At 40.4% G+C, this 18,831-nt stretch overlaps 1 protein-coding gene across 1 annotated transcript in view; it reads right to left on the reverse strand.

Moving 5' to 3' along the window:
* Positions 1–624: 624 nt before the first annotated feature.
* Positions 625–18,831, reverse strand: part of LOC117951358 (centrosome and spindle pole-associated protein 1-like) — a 24,516-nt gene continuing 6,309 nt past the window's right edge. The window contains exons 8-29 of the mRNA XM_034883047.1: positions 18,673–18,769; positions 16,872–16,929; positions 16,257–16,534; positions 14,687–14,805; positions 13,720–13,861; positions 12,895–13,006; positions 12,075–12,113; positions 10,542–10,689; positions 9,222–9,404; positions 8,726–8,838; positions 8,299–8,448; positions 8,032–8,178; positions 5,557–5,670; positions 5,343–5,409; positions 4,982–5,093; positions 3,983–4,122; positions 3,761–3,889; positions 2,710–2,750; positions 2,499–2,556; positions 1,512–1,621; positions 1,234–1,390; positions 625–883 (exon numbers count right to left, since the gene is read on the reverse strand). Coding sequence (XP_034738938.1) covers positions 711–883; positions 1,234–1,390; positions 1,512–1,621; positions 2,499–2,556; positions 2,710–2,750; positions 3,761–3,889; positions 3,983–4,122; positions 4,982–5,093; positions 5,343–5,409; positions 5,557–5,670; positions 8,032–8,178; positions 8,299–8,448; positions 8,726–8,838; positions 9,222–9,404; positions 10,542–10,689; positions 12,075–12,113; positions 12,895–13,006; positions 13,720–13,861; positions 14,687–14,805; positions 16,257–16,534; positions 16,872–16,929; positions 18,673–18,769 — 2,687 coding nt within the window. The 3' untranslated portion in view covers positions 625–710. The remainder of the gene's footprint in view (positions 884–1,233; positions 1,391–1,511; positions 1,622–2,498; positions 2,557–2,709; positions 2,751–3,760; positions 3,890–3,982; positions 4,123–4,981; positions 5,094–5,342; positions 5,410–5,556; positions 5,671–8,031; positions 8,179–8,298; positions 8,449–8,725; positions 8,839–9,221; positions 9,405–10,541; positions 10,690–12,074; positions 12,114–12,894; positions 13,007–13,719; positions 13,862–14,686; positions 14,806–16,256; positions 16,535–16,871; positions 16,930–18,672; positions 18,770–18,831) is intronic.

Here is an 18,831-nt window from a genome sequence, read left to right on the forward strand (position 1 = left end):
ATGTTTTTAAACTGCTTTACACAATTTGACACAAAACATCTAGTGAGTTTCATTTTTTAGCTTTTTGTTTCTAGCCTTTATGATAAGCTAACTAGAGGGTGGCTATAGCTTTATATTGAACAGACGAGAGAGGGGTATCAATCTTCTCAATCTAATTTGGCAACAATCTATTTTCTAATGTATCCAAATAAAAGCTTAAGCACAAATTTGTATATAAAAGTGGGTTTTCTAAATACATTTTGCACAGTTAATTGTTGGAATTGTAACCATGTAACATAAATATAATGTGTTGGCTCATGTCTTTAAGCTTTATGAATGGAAGTGTGTGATGCCTAGTCAGAGGATGAAAACAATCAAAATACAGTTCATATACTTAAAATATAATTTATTTAAGACATAATTTAGTTATTAATAAAATAGTACAACAACAACATGTACGTTCTCACTGTGATTTTAAGGTTCTCTGACTTAAAACAATGATTTAATGAAAAGTACATACACCCATAATTATCATTTTCCAGGCATTCATATTGACATATCCAACACAAAGGCAGAAGTTAAAACAAACCATGATCTTTTGATTCAAAGAGCGTGTTAAGACGAGCTGTCAGAAGAAGACGGAGAAGAAGAAGAAGAAGAAGGAGAAGAAAAAGAAGAAGAAGAAGAAGAAGAAGAAGAAGGCACCTCCTAGTCTCGGTGGACAAACGCCACTACGTCACCAAGCGCTGCCTTCTTGACGGTCGGTCCAAACCTTTCAGTGTGTCCGATGTTCCAGGCCGCATCCAGGGGTCCGTGGAGACACGGTCTTCAGAGCTTTGATGGTTAAGATTGTGAAGAGGAAACCGGGGAGGGGAGGAGCTGTCATCAGACAGATCCACTGGTCCTGAAGAACAGGAGACAGGGAGTCAAACGCTAAAAGAGTTAAACCCCCAACTCGTCATCTGCATGAAGGTTTCACCCTGGGTGGACTGCTACAGAACGTAATGAGTTTAATGTCAAACTAGAACCAGCGGTCCCCTTGACTATTAGAATACTGGCGGAATTTAATGGTGACGAAGAGGGGAGAGGGAGCGCTTCAGGAAGACTTCTCACTCTACTTCAAATCCTGGCGTTTCATTGCATTCTACCCAGAGCAGCTTTAAAGCCCTGAGTCAGACATCTACGACATATACTCTACTAAAGACAACAGGAATAATTACATGTAATAAAAGAACGGGAAGTTTCAAGTTGTACCAGCTGTGTTGCCATGACGACTGAGAGCCCTCAGGCGATCTGTCCTGTACCGGTTCCCCCCCTCACCGCTGGGCTCTGCTTCCTGCTGCCGGCTGTAACCCATGTTGAGGGAGTAGTCCTCGTGTTGGCCAGAGGGCTGGCTGGAAGCAGCTCCATCCTGAAACAAGCGCGGGAAACGGCGATGTGATTGACTTTGTGATTTGAAACAAATGTATTAATTAAAGCTACGCCACGCATCAGAAACGTGTGAGGAGTGCGTGCTGTGTGAACCAAAGTACCTGGGGTCGTTGTGGCTGTTTGGCCAGCCGCCTCCTCTCTCTGGCTGACAGCATAGGGGCTTTTTCAAGCTCTGGAGTGCGCGGCACTGGAAAGGCATCGCCTAGGGGGTCTCAACACACCACGCACACAGACAGCCAAAAGCTAAATTAGCCCACAGTCAACTACACAAACTTTGGAAGATACACTTGTGCTACCGTTTGTTGTCTTTCCTCCCACTTATTTCCACTCCTCTATACAGTATTTACATTAACCTGATGATACTAGATACATATATAATACTATGCTCTCACGATTCAATTCCGATTACCCTGTCAATGATTTGAATCGATATCCATGTGCATCACCTCATTCCTACACATGGTTTTCATCAACAAATTCATAACAATCGGAACACACACACACACACACACACACACACACACACACACACACACACACACACACACACACACACACACACACACACACACACACACACACACACACACACACACACACACACACACACACACACACACACACACACACACACACACACACACACACACACACACACACACACACACACACACACACACACACACACACACACACACACACACACACACACACACACCAATAATAGTATCCTGGATTTGGTGCATCCCTAATTTCAACACCACTTTTTAATAAATTATATATAATAATTAGAGTTAAATCAAACATGGACACATCCTTCAGTAACACAAGCTGGTCAATCTCTCCATTCTGAATAAATACCGGTGGCAGTACAATGTGTGTCCAAGGAAAGAAAATAATACTTCAGTTCTGTAGTAGCTCTAAGAGCTTTGGGTGGCTGTGTGTTGTGAAACCGAGAGATCCACAACTCCAGGTTATTCACAAATGTCTGCACCACTATGATTAAAAAAACGATTGCATGTTGTGATAAAAAAAATAATGACTGTAAAAAGGCCTTTATCAAAATATGTACATCAGGGCGGTCTTACCAATGAAAGCACTCTCTGAGTCCAGCAGAGAACCTCTTGCAGACCCCATCACACTCCTCTGTAACATAAACAACTATTTTCACAATTCCACTCCAACAGTTACTAGCTGGTTGCTTTAGTAAATATAAACCAGATAGAATCGGGTACACTTCTTTGTATCTAAAGCAAGGCAACTTGATTAAAACCAAGCAATTATTTAAATTCAACTCACCACATAATTGTTTTGCTGCAATGGGGACAGGTCCAAATAATCTGCAACACAAGTACAAATATTTACTGTGTATATATGTGAGCGGCACTGAAGTCATTCTTAAAAAAGGAAGATGTGTTTGGAGTTTTGCCGACCGGATACGTCAAAAGTTAAATCTCATAACTATCGTTGCGCTGGTTGTTTGTAGCAATATCCTTTTTGCATGCAGAGGGAATTTGAAATACAAGAGTTTATCCCGTCTCGCGGATTGAGCCTTGCAGACCAAACATCTTGATGTAGCTCCTGTGGGTCTGGCTTGTCAGGCTAACAGAAATAGTCTCACTTTGCCAGACCTTCTTCTACAGCACCGTGGAGGAGGGTCTGGCTAAAAAAAAACATGCTTTGTTTTATTGGCATTTCTTTAAACCAATCACAATTGTCTTGGGCAGTGCTAAGCGCCGCACGGAGGTGCTGCAAAATAGCCTCGGGAGGAACTTGTTTTGCAAGAGAAAACTACGATTGGACAGATAGTCTAGCTAGCTGTCTGGATTTACCCTGCAGAGATCGGAGGCGCAGTTAACCATAGTCCTCATACATTTTAAACCAGAGTTTAAAATGCAAAAAAACACAAAGAAAGCAGAAGGAAAATGATATTTGCAAAAAGACAAGCATCTGGTGGAATTTCCTGTGGCATCAAAGGGTTAAACGAACACTAAATTGCCATTCCTTGAGCCTATTCTTCTCTAACCAAGATCCCTGATTTAGTCGGGTCAACAAATACACGTCACGTTTGTTGACAAGCCTTCCAGCCTCACCTACCTAGTTTGCATATTAAGATCTAATCACCTTTTTTTTTTTTTTAAAGACTGCAAAGGGATACATCGGACTATGAAATGCAGCGAGGTGTATTTTTGGGGGGTTTTCTGTACCATATATTTTATGTTTGGATTAATGATAATCTTACTTTCACCTTTCTAAAAAACAAAAAAAAAGAGCATTGACTTGACTAGATTACTGTGTGTACAATACTCTTTGGCTATTTTCAAACATAAGAAATGCAGTGAACTCTGACCGTCCTGGATTGTAGACCTCTGGCTGTTGAAGTGGTGATATGGATCCCTGTGGTCCCGCCGCCTTCTGCTGGCCACACCCACTTCCTCCCTCTTAGGAAACTCACTGAAGCCCAGCTCGGACTCACTGTCTGACTCACAAACACACATACAAACCAGTCACAAAGCTAATTATTGCTGGTTTGCAGCAGAATACAAGTAAGAGTGTAGGACTTGTGTATTACCTGTGTGTTTGAGCTGAAGGGAGTCATGGTTTTGCATCAAGTTTCTAGGTTCCATGTTTCTGGAGTTCGGCCTTCGGACAGGCGCCTGGAGCCGAAGCCTGGCCATATCAAACACGTCCACCAGGGGACGCTCATGATGTCTGCAAAAAGAAAGACAAGAACACACAAAGGCTTACAAACCTAATTGGCATCAGTCACTCATATGGCACAGCAGAATCCTCACACTCGTTCTAAACCATAAAGTCTGAGAAACAGGGGCACACCATGGCTCACAGTTCTTTAATCAGAAACGGCCATAGATAGGGCAGAAATGTATTATGGCATTAAACACAGACAGATGAGCTGTCGGGCTGTAAGTTCCTGAGCTGTTTAAAAAATGAATAAGTGAAATTTTAGGAGATGAGATAAACATAAGAGAAGACAAGCTAAAGCTAGAGCCTTGCTGCTGTTTTTGGTTGCAGGAAACTCGAGTTGTGTAGTTTAAAAGCAACTGACCGACAGAGAGGCTAGAGCGTTAGAATCTCAGGTGAGGTTTACAGAAACAAAACGTATTCAAACAGAGAAGCAGTTATTATCCATTTGTTATTGTGGAACATGTGTTGTGAAAGTGTATCATATCTATTTTTTATAATTCGTCATGATTTTGGTCATTACAATCCAATTTAAAACATCTGCTTAAAATCGGAGAAAAATGTACATGCCCTGTTTTAAGCAAATTGAATAAGCAAATATATGGTGTAAGCAAAAGCTTTGCGCTGTCATTACAGAGAAAGCAAAAGCTTTGTGTGTTTGTGTGTGTGTGTGTGTGTGTGTGTGTGTGTGTGTGTGTGCGTGTGCGTGTGCGTGTGCGTGTGTGCATCTACAAAAAAAACCTAAAAAAAAGTCCCTACCAACGTTCAAACCAAGACCATGTGCTTGCTTTTGGCTATCCATTTTAACCATTAATTACTTGTAGCTATTTTAAGTTTTTATCCAATGACAGACAGACAGAGAGACTACCTGTCTAGTTCCTCCCAGTCGCCCTGCTGCAGACGGTCCGCCAGCCGTTTCTGTTCACTGCGAAGCTGTCGACGCAGCACTGACAGCTCGCTGAACACTTTGTGTTGGTCACCTGGAAACGCACAGTTTCATTTAAAACAGGGCTTTTAACACCAATAAAAAAAGTTAAAAACTACAAGATGACATCACAGATGTGACACTAAGTAAGTGGTCCAGGAAATGTGAAACAAATTGTACTGCCTGTTGACATATTTTAACCCTGTCCATGGGACAGACCGCCAATTCTACAGTGTTTTAGTGTTTGGTTCGAAGACTGGCGACACTCCGATCCCCTTTTTCAACTGCCTAGCTGATACAGTACCTGCAGCTCGGAGTTGATTCCTACAAGCAGGGACAGGAGGGGAATGGAGACCAGATAAAGAGCGCTCCTGAAAGATAGAAAAGTGAAAAGGTATTCAAATAGAGATACCCAAAGGGGTAGATAATGCATCCAGGAAAGAAGTTACTGAAAACATATCATTTTCTTTTTATATAGAGATGAAAGATGTCTGGGCGTGCATGCGTGCATGACTCACAGATAGTGGGGCAGTTGAATGCTGGCTTTCAACAGTGGGGGGCCTTGGCGTGTACTGGTGTAGCCCATGTTTCCTCTGCAGAGCCGGGATTGGAGGTGAGGGCTCCCTGCAGATCTAAGAACACATACTTCATAAGAATATCATAAAATAGATAAAAATGTAGCTTGATGGTTGTCGCCCACTGTCTGTATGACTCAAGACTGCCAAAGAGGGAATATTAATGTCATAGTAAACAAAAGTTTTCCTAAGTCTGTCACATCACTGGGAAATATTACCCACCTGAATCAGATCTGAATGATTGGTTTTTAAAAAATTTAAAAAGAGAGAAAGAAAAAAAGAGACTGCCACTGTCTGGAGGAGAGCTGGACAGTTGATAGTTGTGTGCATCCTTGAGAACTGTAAGTTGTATAACTTATGTTTAAGTCTGTATTGTATTAGTCTACCTGCCGCTAGTCGACCTGCCCCCACTGTTAAAAACAAACAAAAACCAAAAACAGTGTTACTTCCAGTGTTAAAGGTAACACTGGAAGTAGTTTTTAATGTAAATGTAAATGCAACTTTTGTCTAAGATCACCTGCAAAATGGTCCTAAGAAAAACAATCAAGTCTTGCCAAGCATAGCAACACTGTAAAAGGAAGCAGGATCAGCCAGTGGCAGCAGAGGCTGATAAGATAATTTCCCCAAACAATAAAGAATGTCAAAGCAGGAAAAAAAAAAAAAGTTACTTCTTGCTTCTTAAGGACCATGACACACCAGTGTTGTGTTGTTGATCTGCTGTGGTATTGCCTAGTTATCCAACACTGTGGAAAGCAGTTCAGTTAAGACGGTACAGACGGTGGCAGTCGGTGAAAGAGAGTTCTGTGGCCCTACGCCTTTTTTACCTTCTGCAAACAAAAGATCACAAGCTGACAACACAAGTGAAAAGGAGGGCAAAATAGTGCCAGCTGCAACAACTCACTGCCAGAAGTCTAATGAGACCGATTACAGAGTTATTATTGAAATTTTGCTAATTACTGGATAACTGTTGTAAAATTATTATTTAGAAAATATGTCATATTTAAATGATATTGAGACTTACAGTTTCTAAATGTTACAATTTCCCATTTTACAATTAAAAGGTCCCACGACATGTTGTTATTTGGATGCTTTTATATAGACCTTAGTGGTCCCCTAATACTATATCTGAATTCTTTTTTATATAGACCTTAGTGGTCCCTTAATACTGTATCTGAAGTCTATTTAAAAATAATTCAGCCTTGGTGCAGAATAACAGCCACTGGAGTCAGTCTCACAATGAGCTTTCCTTAGTACATGCCATTTCTGAGTCTGTAGCTTTTGAGAAGGAGAGAGGGGGTGTGGCCTTGACCAACTGCCACTTTGCTCGTTTGAAAGCCATGATGTCTCTCTCTCATGGCCGGGCCAAATTCTCTGGGCAGGCAAAGCAGAGAAAGGGGAGGTAACCAAGATTTCAGATCAAGATAAATATTGCCAATTCTAGTCACTAGGTGACCATAGGCAGGCTGGGGGGGAACTCATTTTAATGTTAAAAAACCTCAAAGTGACACGCCATGCCATGGAACCTTTGAAGGCCATAAAAGCCCCCCAAAAAATGTTTTAACACTAAAATGGCCAATGGTTAAAATTGTCCCACCTCACATTTTTAAATGTATGTAACGCTTATCATGAAACCCCATCCTGTCTCAGTCCATGCCTTTTCCTAAAATGGGTTTATTAAATCATCTAATGAGTTATGGAGGGTATGGTATAAAAATAAAACGAAAATATGAACATTTAGACCATAAACAGCCAGCGGGTACAACTAACCTCCCGCTGTATATTGCATTCATAACACAACCATTGACTAGCAACGCTGTATTGTTTACATGTGTTTTGACATAAGCCAGAGCAAGCTAGATGTGGACATTAGAGAGCGAGAATTGGATCGGGCACAGATCAATGACCTGTCAATTTCATTATGTAAGGAATCTTCATCCGACGACGAGGAGCGCCTCAGACTCTGACGGGACATGTGCCTCAGTTACAGTCAAGCGACAACATTACACATCCTAGTTAGACATAACTCACGTAGCAGTTTCTAACATTCACTTAAAGCACTAGCTAAACTAATTCTAAATAGTTATATACTTTAGTGTCGGCTCAACCAATACAGGACGAAGTGTTTACTACTCAGGAGCACGCACTGAAGAGCACGGCCCCGGCCTGTGTGTATTTGATCTGTGATGAAAGAGTCTAAAGGCCATAAACGGACCTGATAAAAATGAATAACTTAACTGCTTTAGGAAATGCCATTTTTGTCACAGCTGGCAATTTTTCGGCAGTGGGAAAATATACACGCTTGGCGGTTTTAGCATATGGAATTCTGGACTTTGCAGTGTTAATGATCTTTAATAAAAAAAAATTTAAAAAGTTAAATTAAATTTTAATGTCTCTTATTGCAGTGTGGCGTAAACTAACCTCCTCCACCCGAGCCTGCCTCTCCCTCTCGTACTCTCTTCTCACTGCTGCTCTTCTCTCCTTCTCTTCTGCTTCTTTCTTCTCTCTCTCAACTTCTTTCTTTCTCTGTTCAGCCAGCTTAATCAGCTCTTCATTCTTGGCCTTTTGCTGAGGGACAGGAAAAAGAGCCCGGCAGCGATAGATAAGAGGGGTAAGGGCATTTTCCTGCAGAGTAGTATTTAGTAATAATGAAGGAACTATTAAACACAAGTGTGACAAGCTCCTCACTTCCATTTCCTTCCGTTTCTTCCTCTCTTGTTCTTCATCATACTCCCTCTGGATGCGAGCCCTCTGCTCCGCCAGCCTCTTCTCCTCCTTCTCCTCTTCCAATCTTGTTTGTTCCCTTTCCTCCGCCTTTTTACGCATTTTCTCCTCAATCTGTAAAAAAAATAAAAAATAAAACATATTATTGACCACATAAACCTGTTTACACAAACCCAAAACAAATTTTACTTGGAAAACTTCAAGCAAGACCTGAAACAAACCTAGTTCTGGTTTATGAAATTTTCCTAAAAATTTTCCTCACACTTTATTACAGGGAGCTGACCAAACATCTAGAGAACAGAATGTCTAAAAGGATGGACGATGGCCAGCAGAAGTGAATAGCCGACGGGACAGCCTACCATAAGACAGTAAAAGTAGTTTGGAGCGGTACCTGCTGTTTGAGGTAAGCTTTGTACTTGTCCTGCTCGTTGAGCTGTTGTTGGCTGGGCTGGTTGGAAAACACATTGCCTCGGGCAAACTGGGGGGTTTGGGCATGGGTATAACCTGCAGAAAGACGAAAACATTTGTCAATTCTATGCGAGTAGCATCAAAGAACATTTTTTTTCTTAATAATACTCTACCCAAGCATTAGCTGAAACATCAGTATATTAGAAGGTGGAGCACAAACCTTCACTGCCATGCTCTGGTGCTAGTGTAAGCAAATATGACGCTCTGTACGTAGAGCTGAATGCTTCTCTAGGCGTTTATAAAAGCAGCAGTGTCCCCCTGTTTTCTTTGTATTTTACAGTGCTTTGTGATGGTTTGGAAAGTATGACTAAAATATCTATGTTAATTTCAAATGTTGCATGTTCCAGTGCAGGCTGTGATGCGAGAGGTGTTTTAATGTGCATGGCTACAATACATTGCAAAAAAGATGACTACTGTACCAGAGAGCCTGTCGCTAGTGTCATGGCTACTGCACTCTGCTACAGTACCGGAGACAGAGAGCCTGTCGCTGGAATCAGGGAGCTCCACCTGGCGGGCCGACCTGGCAGCCATGGCTCTCCTCTGCCACTGCTCCGGGTTGATGTAGGCCTCCTCATTCACTTTGTGCATTTGGTTGAGGTCAGCTGGCCACAACAAAACCACCACCACCAACAGGCAAGAACTTATTAGTGGACAATAGAGTGTGGGTCAGGAAAAAAAAAAGTTGTCAAACAAGAAAATACCTTTTTACTGTACAGGAACTAAGGTCTGCTCCATCAGTTTTTTTTTTAAAAGCTGACTAAAACATTTTGTTGTTAGGTGAAAAGTGTGTGGTAAATGATTTATCATAGAATTAGCAATTTAATTATATCATTCCTTTTTTTAAATAAGACATTACATACTTACCCTATTCTATTTTTATTGTAATACTATTTTGTATTGCTTGCTTTTATTATGAAGCACATTGAGTTAGTGCCTGTTGTATGAAATGTGCTGTACAAACACTAGCGGTCAAAAGTTTGGGGTCACTTAGGCATTTCCATACCCCACCATTATAGACAGAATATCAGCTGATCTGACTGGGTGGCTGATCGTTAATGCAATATCTATATTGTCCATTATCACTATCCATTCCTGCATTGTTCCAAAGGCTCATTCTATTTACTAATCTGATATCCTTTTAAAAAACTGAGAAAACATTGGAGAAGCCATTATTAAGCACATAATGTTATCTGAAAACTGCTGCCCTGGTTAAAAAAAACTGATCTCAGCTGGTCATCCATCCATCCACCTTCATCCGCTTATCCGGTATCGGGTCGCGGGGGCAGCAGCTCCAGCAGGGGACCTCAAACTTCCCTTTCCCGAGCCACATCAACCAGCTCCGACTGGGGGATCCCGAGGCGTTCCCAGGACAGGTTGGAGATATAACCTCTCCACCTAGTCCTGGGTCTACCCCGAGGCCTCCTCCGAGCTGGACGTGCCTGGAACACCTCCCTAGGGAGGCGCCCAGGAGGCATCCTTACCAGATGCCCGAACCACCTCAACTGGCTCCTTTCGACGCGAAGGAGCAGCGGCTCTACTCCGAGCTTCTCTCGGATGACTGGGCTTCTCACCCTATCTCTAAGAGAGACGCCAGCCACCCTCCTGAGGAAACCCATTTCGGCCGCTTGTACCCTGGATCTCAGCTGGTATTCCGTCTACATTGGAGTGAAATAGAAATTTCGAAGTGACCCCAAACTTATGACCGGTAGCGTAATATCTTGACTTGTATGAAACCATACCGATGAGGTTTCCAGTGCTGTCTCTGAGTGGGGCTCCTCCACCTCCTCGGCCCCAGGGCTGGTGCTTCTTCATCTCGGCCTCCAGCCGGGCCTCGTGACGCTCCCTCTCATCCCTCTCTAGACGCCTCTGTTCCTGTTGCTCCTGGATCTGCAGTACAGGGTATTCCAAATTATATCCAAATCCTCAAATGACAACACACTGTTCTTCACTACATCTTCTCCTGCTTTGTGTACAGTTTTTTCCAAACTATAAGTTGCACTTTTTATTCATAGTTTGGCTGGTCCTACGACTTCTAGTCAGGTGCGAATTATATATAAAAAATATAACATAACATTTTTAAAATGCAAGAGGGCGCTCTTGGCTTGTAACAACTATATGCAGCTCCTAAAGACTCCTACTCCTTTTCGTGACGCATTTATTGACTGAAGCGACTTATAGTCCGGAGTGACTTATAGTCCGGAAAATATGGTAAGTACAATTATTCCCAACTAACCCAGTGAGGCATTGGGTAAATTTGAGTGAATTATATCCCTGACAAATTTATCAGGATGCCTATTGTGTAAAACAAAGAATTTCAAAAAAAAACTCCAGCCAACAGTCAATCTTTCAAACAAATATAATCTTGATACCAAAACAATGTGTAACTTGGGCTATTTTGAGGTTTAATGAGTAGCAAGTTTATGTTCACATTTTAGTTTAACTTATCACATGTTTTTAAATGAAGGTTGCAGGTGCAACAGTTCTATAACATATGCATGTATCCCACAAGGCAAAGAGCATCAGACACCACAATTCCCTGAATATGAAACAGGAATTGGTACCTTTGCCCCCTCAATTTACACCATAAAAATGTAAACCCTGCCACACTGGATTTTTGGAATCTTCTCTGCCATTTCTTTAAAAATAATACACAAAAACACAGATCAGTGTCTCTTCTGCAATCATCTGCCATTCATGTCACCCAAACGATGTGTGCAATGTGCATCATATGGATGGGTGCACTGCATATTGTTTACTGTTTATCAACATCTACAACACAGCCTTGATGATGCATTGCTTGCCGACTTAGACAGATATTATCAGGTCATCACAAAATATCCTTTATCAACACATTTAAATAATTTAAGAAAACAATAAACCTCAAAAGTTGCCTGCCATGGGAACACAGAGCTGCCTGTGGACACCAGCCTGTAAATAATGCTGGGGAAAAACTATCAGCAAACGCAGCAGCCGCGTATCGGCCAATGCCGATTACATGTAAAAACTATCTCTTTATCACCTGCAGTGGCACAAAAATGCAAGCTTAAGGGGGTTGTAGAGAGGATCTTTGTAGCTTCAGCATTATATAGCGACTAGAGGAGAAGATGAAGGACTGGGATGGGATTGAGGTGGCACTGGGACATGAAGGCACAGCTGCTAAATGGGATATTCCAAAAACTTCTACAGCCAACTCTAAGGACAAACGAACGAGGATTTAAGGGCGTGGCATTAACTTACACTATAGCCGTTAGTCTTAACTAGGTCCATTTTACCTTGTCGTTAAGCTTGCTGTTGCATCTCCTGGAAGCTTCCTGCCAACATGTCAGACTAGGATGCAGTGAAAGTTCAAAGTTACCCGCAACCACAGTATTCTGTAATCCCTAACACTGTTTCCAACCAAATAGGACCTGAGCCAAGGTGATGCTCTTCATACACAACCCATATTGTGGGTTTACCCCATTATGTAGGTTGCAATGGTAGGTTGTGTTAAAGATATGCATAGTGATGGTCAAATGATGCTTCATTAAAGCTCGGTGAGGAATTTCCTTTATTCTCTGAGCCCACTAAATGGCCCCCTGTTTAAAAGAAAAAGCCTTTAGGAATAGCAGCTCACTGTGCTTTCAATCCTTTGTTGAACAGAAAGCGCCATTTAGTGGGCTCAGAATATTAAGAAAACATTTCATTTGGCCATCACTAGGTATCGAACAACATGTATGTACAAATACTTTACCATCTTTAGCTAACCATACTCAAAAGCTTAATCTTTTAATGCATGTTGTCTCCATTTGAATGAGCATTATTAACAGCATCCTCTATGATAAGACATAACTGAATCTAGCAGGTACCTGGTATTTTAAAAAGACGTGCTCCATCTGCTTTTTTGTAGTGATCAATTTAGATTAAAACCACACCCATCAACGTTTTGCTGTGCTCTTAACTCAAGCCTCAGCCTGCCAATCATCGTTTGGATTTATTCTAAGAAAAGCAGTTATTATAATACAGTCATTAGATCTCCGCATCAGCACAAGAGTTCCTGGTGTTATATAGCATTATTCTAATTTACAATGAAGGCAGTATGTAGGTTTAACCGACCTGTTGTTTCAAAGAATCCCTGTAGCTTAATATCCTGTCCTGGGTTGATCTGGATCCGTCAGAAGGGAAAACCTTGACTTTCGAGTCAACAGCAGCAGCCTCATTGCTAGGCCTGTCAGGAAAGTTGCACAATCACACCATGATTTTGCGATTTCGTCCTGTCACCGTGTCTTATTAAATCTCGCTATAATGACAAGTCAGTTCAAACAACACAAGCAATTCCATTATGGTCACTAGTGAACTCTCCAATATAATGGGACACAAAACATATTACCATGTCCATTCCGTTAGGTTAGAAATGATAAAGTGGTTTAGAATAGTTTATCTGTTTTTGCTTATATACATATTAGTTTCATTGAAATGCGTTAACTTGACAGTAGGTCTGTGCAAATAGTCACATTTTGATTGTGATTTTGGCTCCCAAAAAAACCAATGTAATCGAGAAAAGCGATTATTTAGCACATTACATTTTGCAAGTAAACTCTTATTGTGTCTTGTGTTCAGGGAAAGGTTCCCAGTCAAAGGTGGTTTCACTGTTGATTTGTTTAAACTGTTTTGCTGTTTTTAAATTCTATAAATCCTTTTCCAAAAGTCTGTGAATTTTTGTGTTAAATAATTGTGGTTTCTTTTAATATTGGACAACAGTTGATTTTGGTCCTTGATGGAGCAGCACCAGTTGACAGCGGCAGCAAATGACAACAAGACGCCTGTGTGTTGGTCAGGCAGATACACATCTACTGCCACTTTGATGTTGGCTGCTAATCATTTTCTGACCCTTCTTCCCCGGGTCTCCAAAGTACTGAACAGTGAAGGGTAGAAATTTACTGTGTTGGAAGCTCAGGGAAGCTGCTTCCACTGTGCTGGCTGTGAGGGCTGTGGTCACCAAACTGGCTGGTCAGAGCCCCCCCCGGTGATACATTCCAGTAGGACACGGGAAGGCCGGCACCCGGAACAGACAATTGACCATCTGGACAGAAATATTGAACACACATTAAATTTATGATAACATAATGTTGAACGTAGCAATTGTTCAGAGGTGGAAAAAGATATAAAATGTTGTACTCAAGTAAAAGTACCAATACTTTGATGAAAGATTACTCAAGTAAAAGTAATAAGTAGTTAATTTAAAATGTACTTTAAGTAAAAGTTATAAAAGGAAACATTAAAACGGGACAGGGGAATCTCTTCCATGTAGTAAAAATTTGACTACAAACTCCCAAACTCTTTTGCTTTTAATTAAAGAAAAACCTATACAATTGTTCAAACATCCATACAAATGTATACACATGTAATAACAATATAATACATGTCACACATGACATTAAAGACCCTTAGAAAGGTATAATGTACCATTTTAGTTAAACCATCCCATAAAATGTTGTCAATCAATAAAGTGAAATTGAATTCTGAGGGCCATCCTTCATTTCTTTAAACATAAACTGTTATAATACAAATCAAGGCCAAATCACGTGTTTTGACTTTATAAATGGGTTTGACCAACTTTACAGTCAATAGTTAGACCCCAATGTTCACAGACTAGCAGCTAGCTTCTACACACCTTACTAGCCTGTATGATCTAATTACATGTATGTGAATTAATTTAGCCTGTCTTCTACATGTGTTGTCCTATGAAAAGAGTGGGAAATTCATTTTTTCAAGATCTCAATACTGTAACGTGAGTAAATGCATTTCGTAACTTTCCATCTCTGCATTTGTAGAGCTTGATACCAATATGTTTACTATGTGTGATGGGATATTGTAGCCAAGAAAGTTGTTTTAGACCAGTGCTTACAGTAGGCCATGTTTGGGTCGAGCAGGTTTCTGGTGCCGTAGTAGTGATGGGGCTCTCCATATGGGTTTCTGTAGGTTTCACTGAGAGTGGAGGGAGGATGAGGAGGGAAAACTGGGATTCTGAAGATACAAAGTAGGATATCAAATTATCAATTATGTTAACTTACACAGTATCACATTTGAAAATCTAAAACTTTCTGCAGGTCTTTTCTGGCTGGATTTGAAGAGTTAGGTGTCCTACATCATAGTATAAGAAATACATGGTATTATAATTTATAGTATCAAATCACTAGACCACACTCTATTATATACAAAGACCTAACAATTCCAGTAACTCTCCCAAGAGTAAGCATTTAGTGCGACAGTGCCGAGGAAAAACTCCATTTTAGGGAGAAACCTCGGTGGTGAGAAAGACTTCCTTTTAGGGTACTTGGAGTCCAGGGTTAACTAACTAGTCCAAAGTAATTCTGACTTAAAAGTCACTGTACACTGAAGTTCATTTTTCACAATGATAAAAAAACATGTCAGATATCTTGCAAGCAACTTGCTTACCAGCTGTGACCACAGAGTTTAAAGTGAAAATCCTTAAGATCTTAATGAAACACTACTTTTTGGGATTCACATTGCCTTCACAGGCACAGGAGAGCCACAGGAGAAGATGCATGCATGGAATCCAGAGTTGCCGTGATTATGTCATTGATACTGTATAACCCTCACTGTTCACTATTGACTCTCCCACGGGCATATCAGTGTTGTAATAAGTTACTGCTAATGGCTCCTCACCAACGTCACCATCTCTCTGCTGTTGTGTGGAAAACTACTCACATTGTGTGCAGCATATAAATCATAAATAAATAAATAAGCTTGGAGCTGCTTCATTGTTGACTTCTTTACTTCCAAACAATGCAAGTTTGTTTAGCACACTGTAAAAATACTGTGTGGTACTGTTAATTACACAGTGTTTTTTTTTAAAGTCCACAACGCAGAAAAATCCTTACATTTTAGAAACCGGAAACGATCAAAACTGTTCTGTCAATCAACTCAGTGTTTAATGGTCTAATCATTTCAGCTGAAATTATAGTGTTGCGTAGTTTTCATTATTTATAAAACAGTGTTTTGTGTCAAAAAATCTTAATTTGTTAAGTAACCAAAAGGTGTAAAATTAATATAGTGGAGTGAAAAGTAAGACAATTAATGACATGAAAAGTAAAGACTCAAGTAATGTACATGTACCCCAGATTTTTTACTTGAGTAAATGTACTTAGTTACATCCAACCAGTGGTTTATGAATTGTGTTTACCACAGTAAATTTCAGTCTTGGTTGGTTTGGCGACATTTGCTGGTGTTTCAAGACTGAGATTTTGAGAAGTGTAGCTTTGGATATAAAACATGTCTTTGGTGTGTTAGATCTAGGTTTGATTCCCACTGCGATACATCAACTAATGTGTACCTGAGCAAGACACTTAACCCCTAGTTGGTCCAGAGGTGTGCTATCTCCGATATATAGCAACTGTAAGTTGCTTTGGCTAAAAGTGTCCGCTAAATGAAATGATAAGTAACGTAATGGATACCTGGGTGTGTCAATGGCTCTGGGGAAGGAGGGGGCAGCAGGCTGGCTGTTGGGAGACACACCTCCTCGCCCCAGGTTCAGGGCAGAACTGTACTCCAGCAGAGGGGACTGGAAGGCAACATGGGGCTGCTCAGGAGGAGGGGTCTCTCTGTCTCGAACACCGGTCTTCACATTATTGTGGAAGCCTCTGGATGAGGTTTCAATCTCTCCTGTCGCTGAAGGCGCTAGCACCCGATGATTCTCTCTTCTGTGCAGTCCCAACTGCCTGATTCGGTCCGGCTGATTTGTGGATTGAGAGATAAACAAATGTAATGTATACAGCATATTGTCACTGTTGGACAGTAAACCTTGTATCTATGTTTTGTCATTTGCTTCCATAAACCAATGCTATTGGTCAAAAAAATTGAATTTACTGCACTTGCACTTAAAACATACGGTCTATGTTGGCTGAGACACAACCATCATTCACAGCTTTTGTTCATGCAAATGTAGCTAGAAGGCATAAATCTTCAAAAGGTTCAGTGAATTTGTATCCATCCACCGTGACCGGAAAAATAAATCAATCAGTCTTCTTTACCCAAACTTAATGAGAGCCGGTTGTCACGCACGTGCTCACCTGTTTCTCAGGATCATTTGCCCCGGTTGCCGCGACCTTCAGCCCCAAATCTTTCTCCCTGCAACAAGGACACACATATACCATTGTCTATTTTAAGTATTATTATATTAGTTACACTCTAGAAAGGTAGAAATGACACTGGAACACATTACATGTTGCCAGGATGTTGCTGTTTGTGTCTTATAACGGACATCGGATGTATCGTACGTAGCCTCGGAGGCGACATGGAGCGAAAAATAAATAAATAAAATAAATTACATGTACTGGGGATTAACACTTTTGCAAGATATTGACTTTGTTTTGCAAGATAGAGTTTCATTTGCAATTTCTCGCAAATCCAACAAACGATAAGGCTAACCTAGCTTGCTAGCTAGCAGGCATCTAACTAGTAGCACAACATGATAACATCTTCTTGGCTAACCTAAATACATTCAACATTTACTTTGGTAAGGATTACTAAGTAATACATGCCAAAGTGAAGTGTTGCAAAGGACATTGTTGATGACTGTTGTCAATGACTGCAGGCTAACTTTAGTAGCTAGCTATTTTCTAGGTACTAGCATGACATGATAACATGTCCTTAGTTGTCTAAATACTGTACATTTATCATTTATTTTGATCCGCATGTAAACGATCAAGAACAATTAAAACAATGTTTACCGTTGGTGAATACTTTATACAATGAAAAGGCGAGTTCATGAGTTTGCCACATAGCTAGCTTGCTATACCATGGATGTATTAAGAGAACAAACTAGCTATACTTGTGACACGAGAAAAGAATGTTTCTGCACTATTGACATGTTAATTATATCAAGAGTATATACACTCATGTCATGCTACTAGCTAGCGCGCTACGCTAAGCTGGGTTGTTTGTTCGATTTGCGAGATCTCGCAAAAGTGTTTGTCCCCAGTACATCTTATTTTGTTTATTTCATTTATTCATTTTTTTCATGTCACCTCTGGGGCTCCACAGTATTGCAATTTTTTTTTAATTGATTATTTTCCCTAGAATCAATACTTTTTTATACTAATGATTCACCTAAGTATTTTCTGTTTATACAGTACCGCTGTCACTGTGACTACGCGATATTGGTTTCCAAAACAGAGGGATAGCAAAAAATGCAGAAAACACATATGTCCTGCACTTCTTTAAATAATTTAATATTAAATAAATGTTAGAGTCTAACATTTATTTAATATTAAATAATGTGATGCAGTGGGACGATGAATGGCGCGGCAAACACCAGCAGCTTTCTCTTGTTGACTTTAACTGCAAGCTGGATAAAGACAGGTTTCCAGAAATGCAAACATTTGCTAAGAAAATGCTGAGTTTATTCGGCTCCACATATTTGTGTGAGAAGACATTCTCTGTCATGAACTTAAACAAGAACCGATTAAGGTCAAGGCTAAGTGACTCCCACTTGCGTGACATTTTTCGCATTTCAACCACTGCCCTAAAACCAGACCTGGGCTCTTTACTGAAATCCAGATCTCAGTATCACCCTTCTCATTAGTGTCAGCAAGTTATCCGTTTCTTGATCAATCTGAAATTGAGTATTTTAAACGGTAACATCTGTCACTATCAACATTGAAAAGCTTAAAAAAAAACATTTATGCACTTGGCATTTATGGCACTTATTTTTTCAACTTTTGTTTTTGTTAAAGAAGGGAAAGAAAATCGCAATACTCAATACTATCCAATCGCAACACTTCTGGAATTGCAATTAATGAAAATCGCAATACATAAACAATTTACATTTATAAATTGTACACGAAAAGACAAGAATTAAAGAAAACGCACCTCTTCTTGTTCCTATGCTGTTCAGCTATCTGCTCCTGCAGTTCCTGTCTGTAGCGTTCTTTCCTCCTCTGTAAGGCATCTGCCGTATCCGCTGTTCCTGAAAACATGGAATACCCAAAAACGGACCAGATATTAAAAGATAAAAAAAAAAAAAAAAAA

This window comes from Etheostoma cragini, chromosome 10 (assembly GCF_013103735.1).
Source record: "Etheostoma cragini isolate CJK2018 chromosome 10, CSU_Ecrag_1.0, whole genome shotgun sequence".
Classification (NCBI taxonomy): Eukaryota; Metazoa; Chordata; class Actinopteri; order Perciformes; family Percidae; genus Etheostoma; species Etheostoma cragini.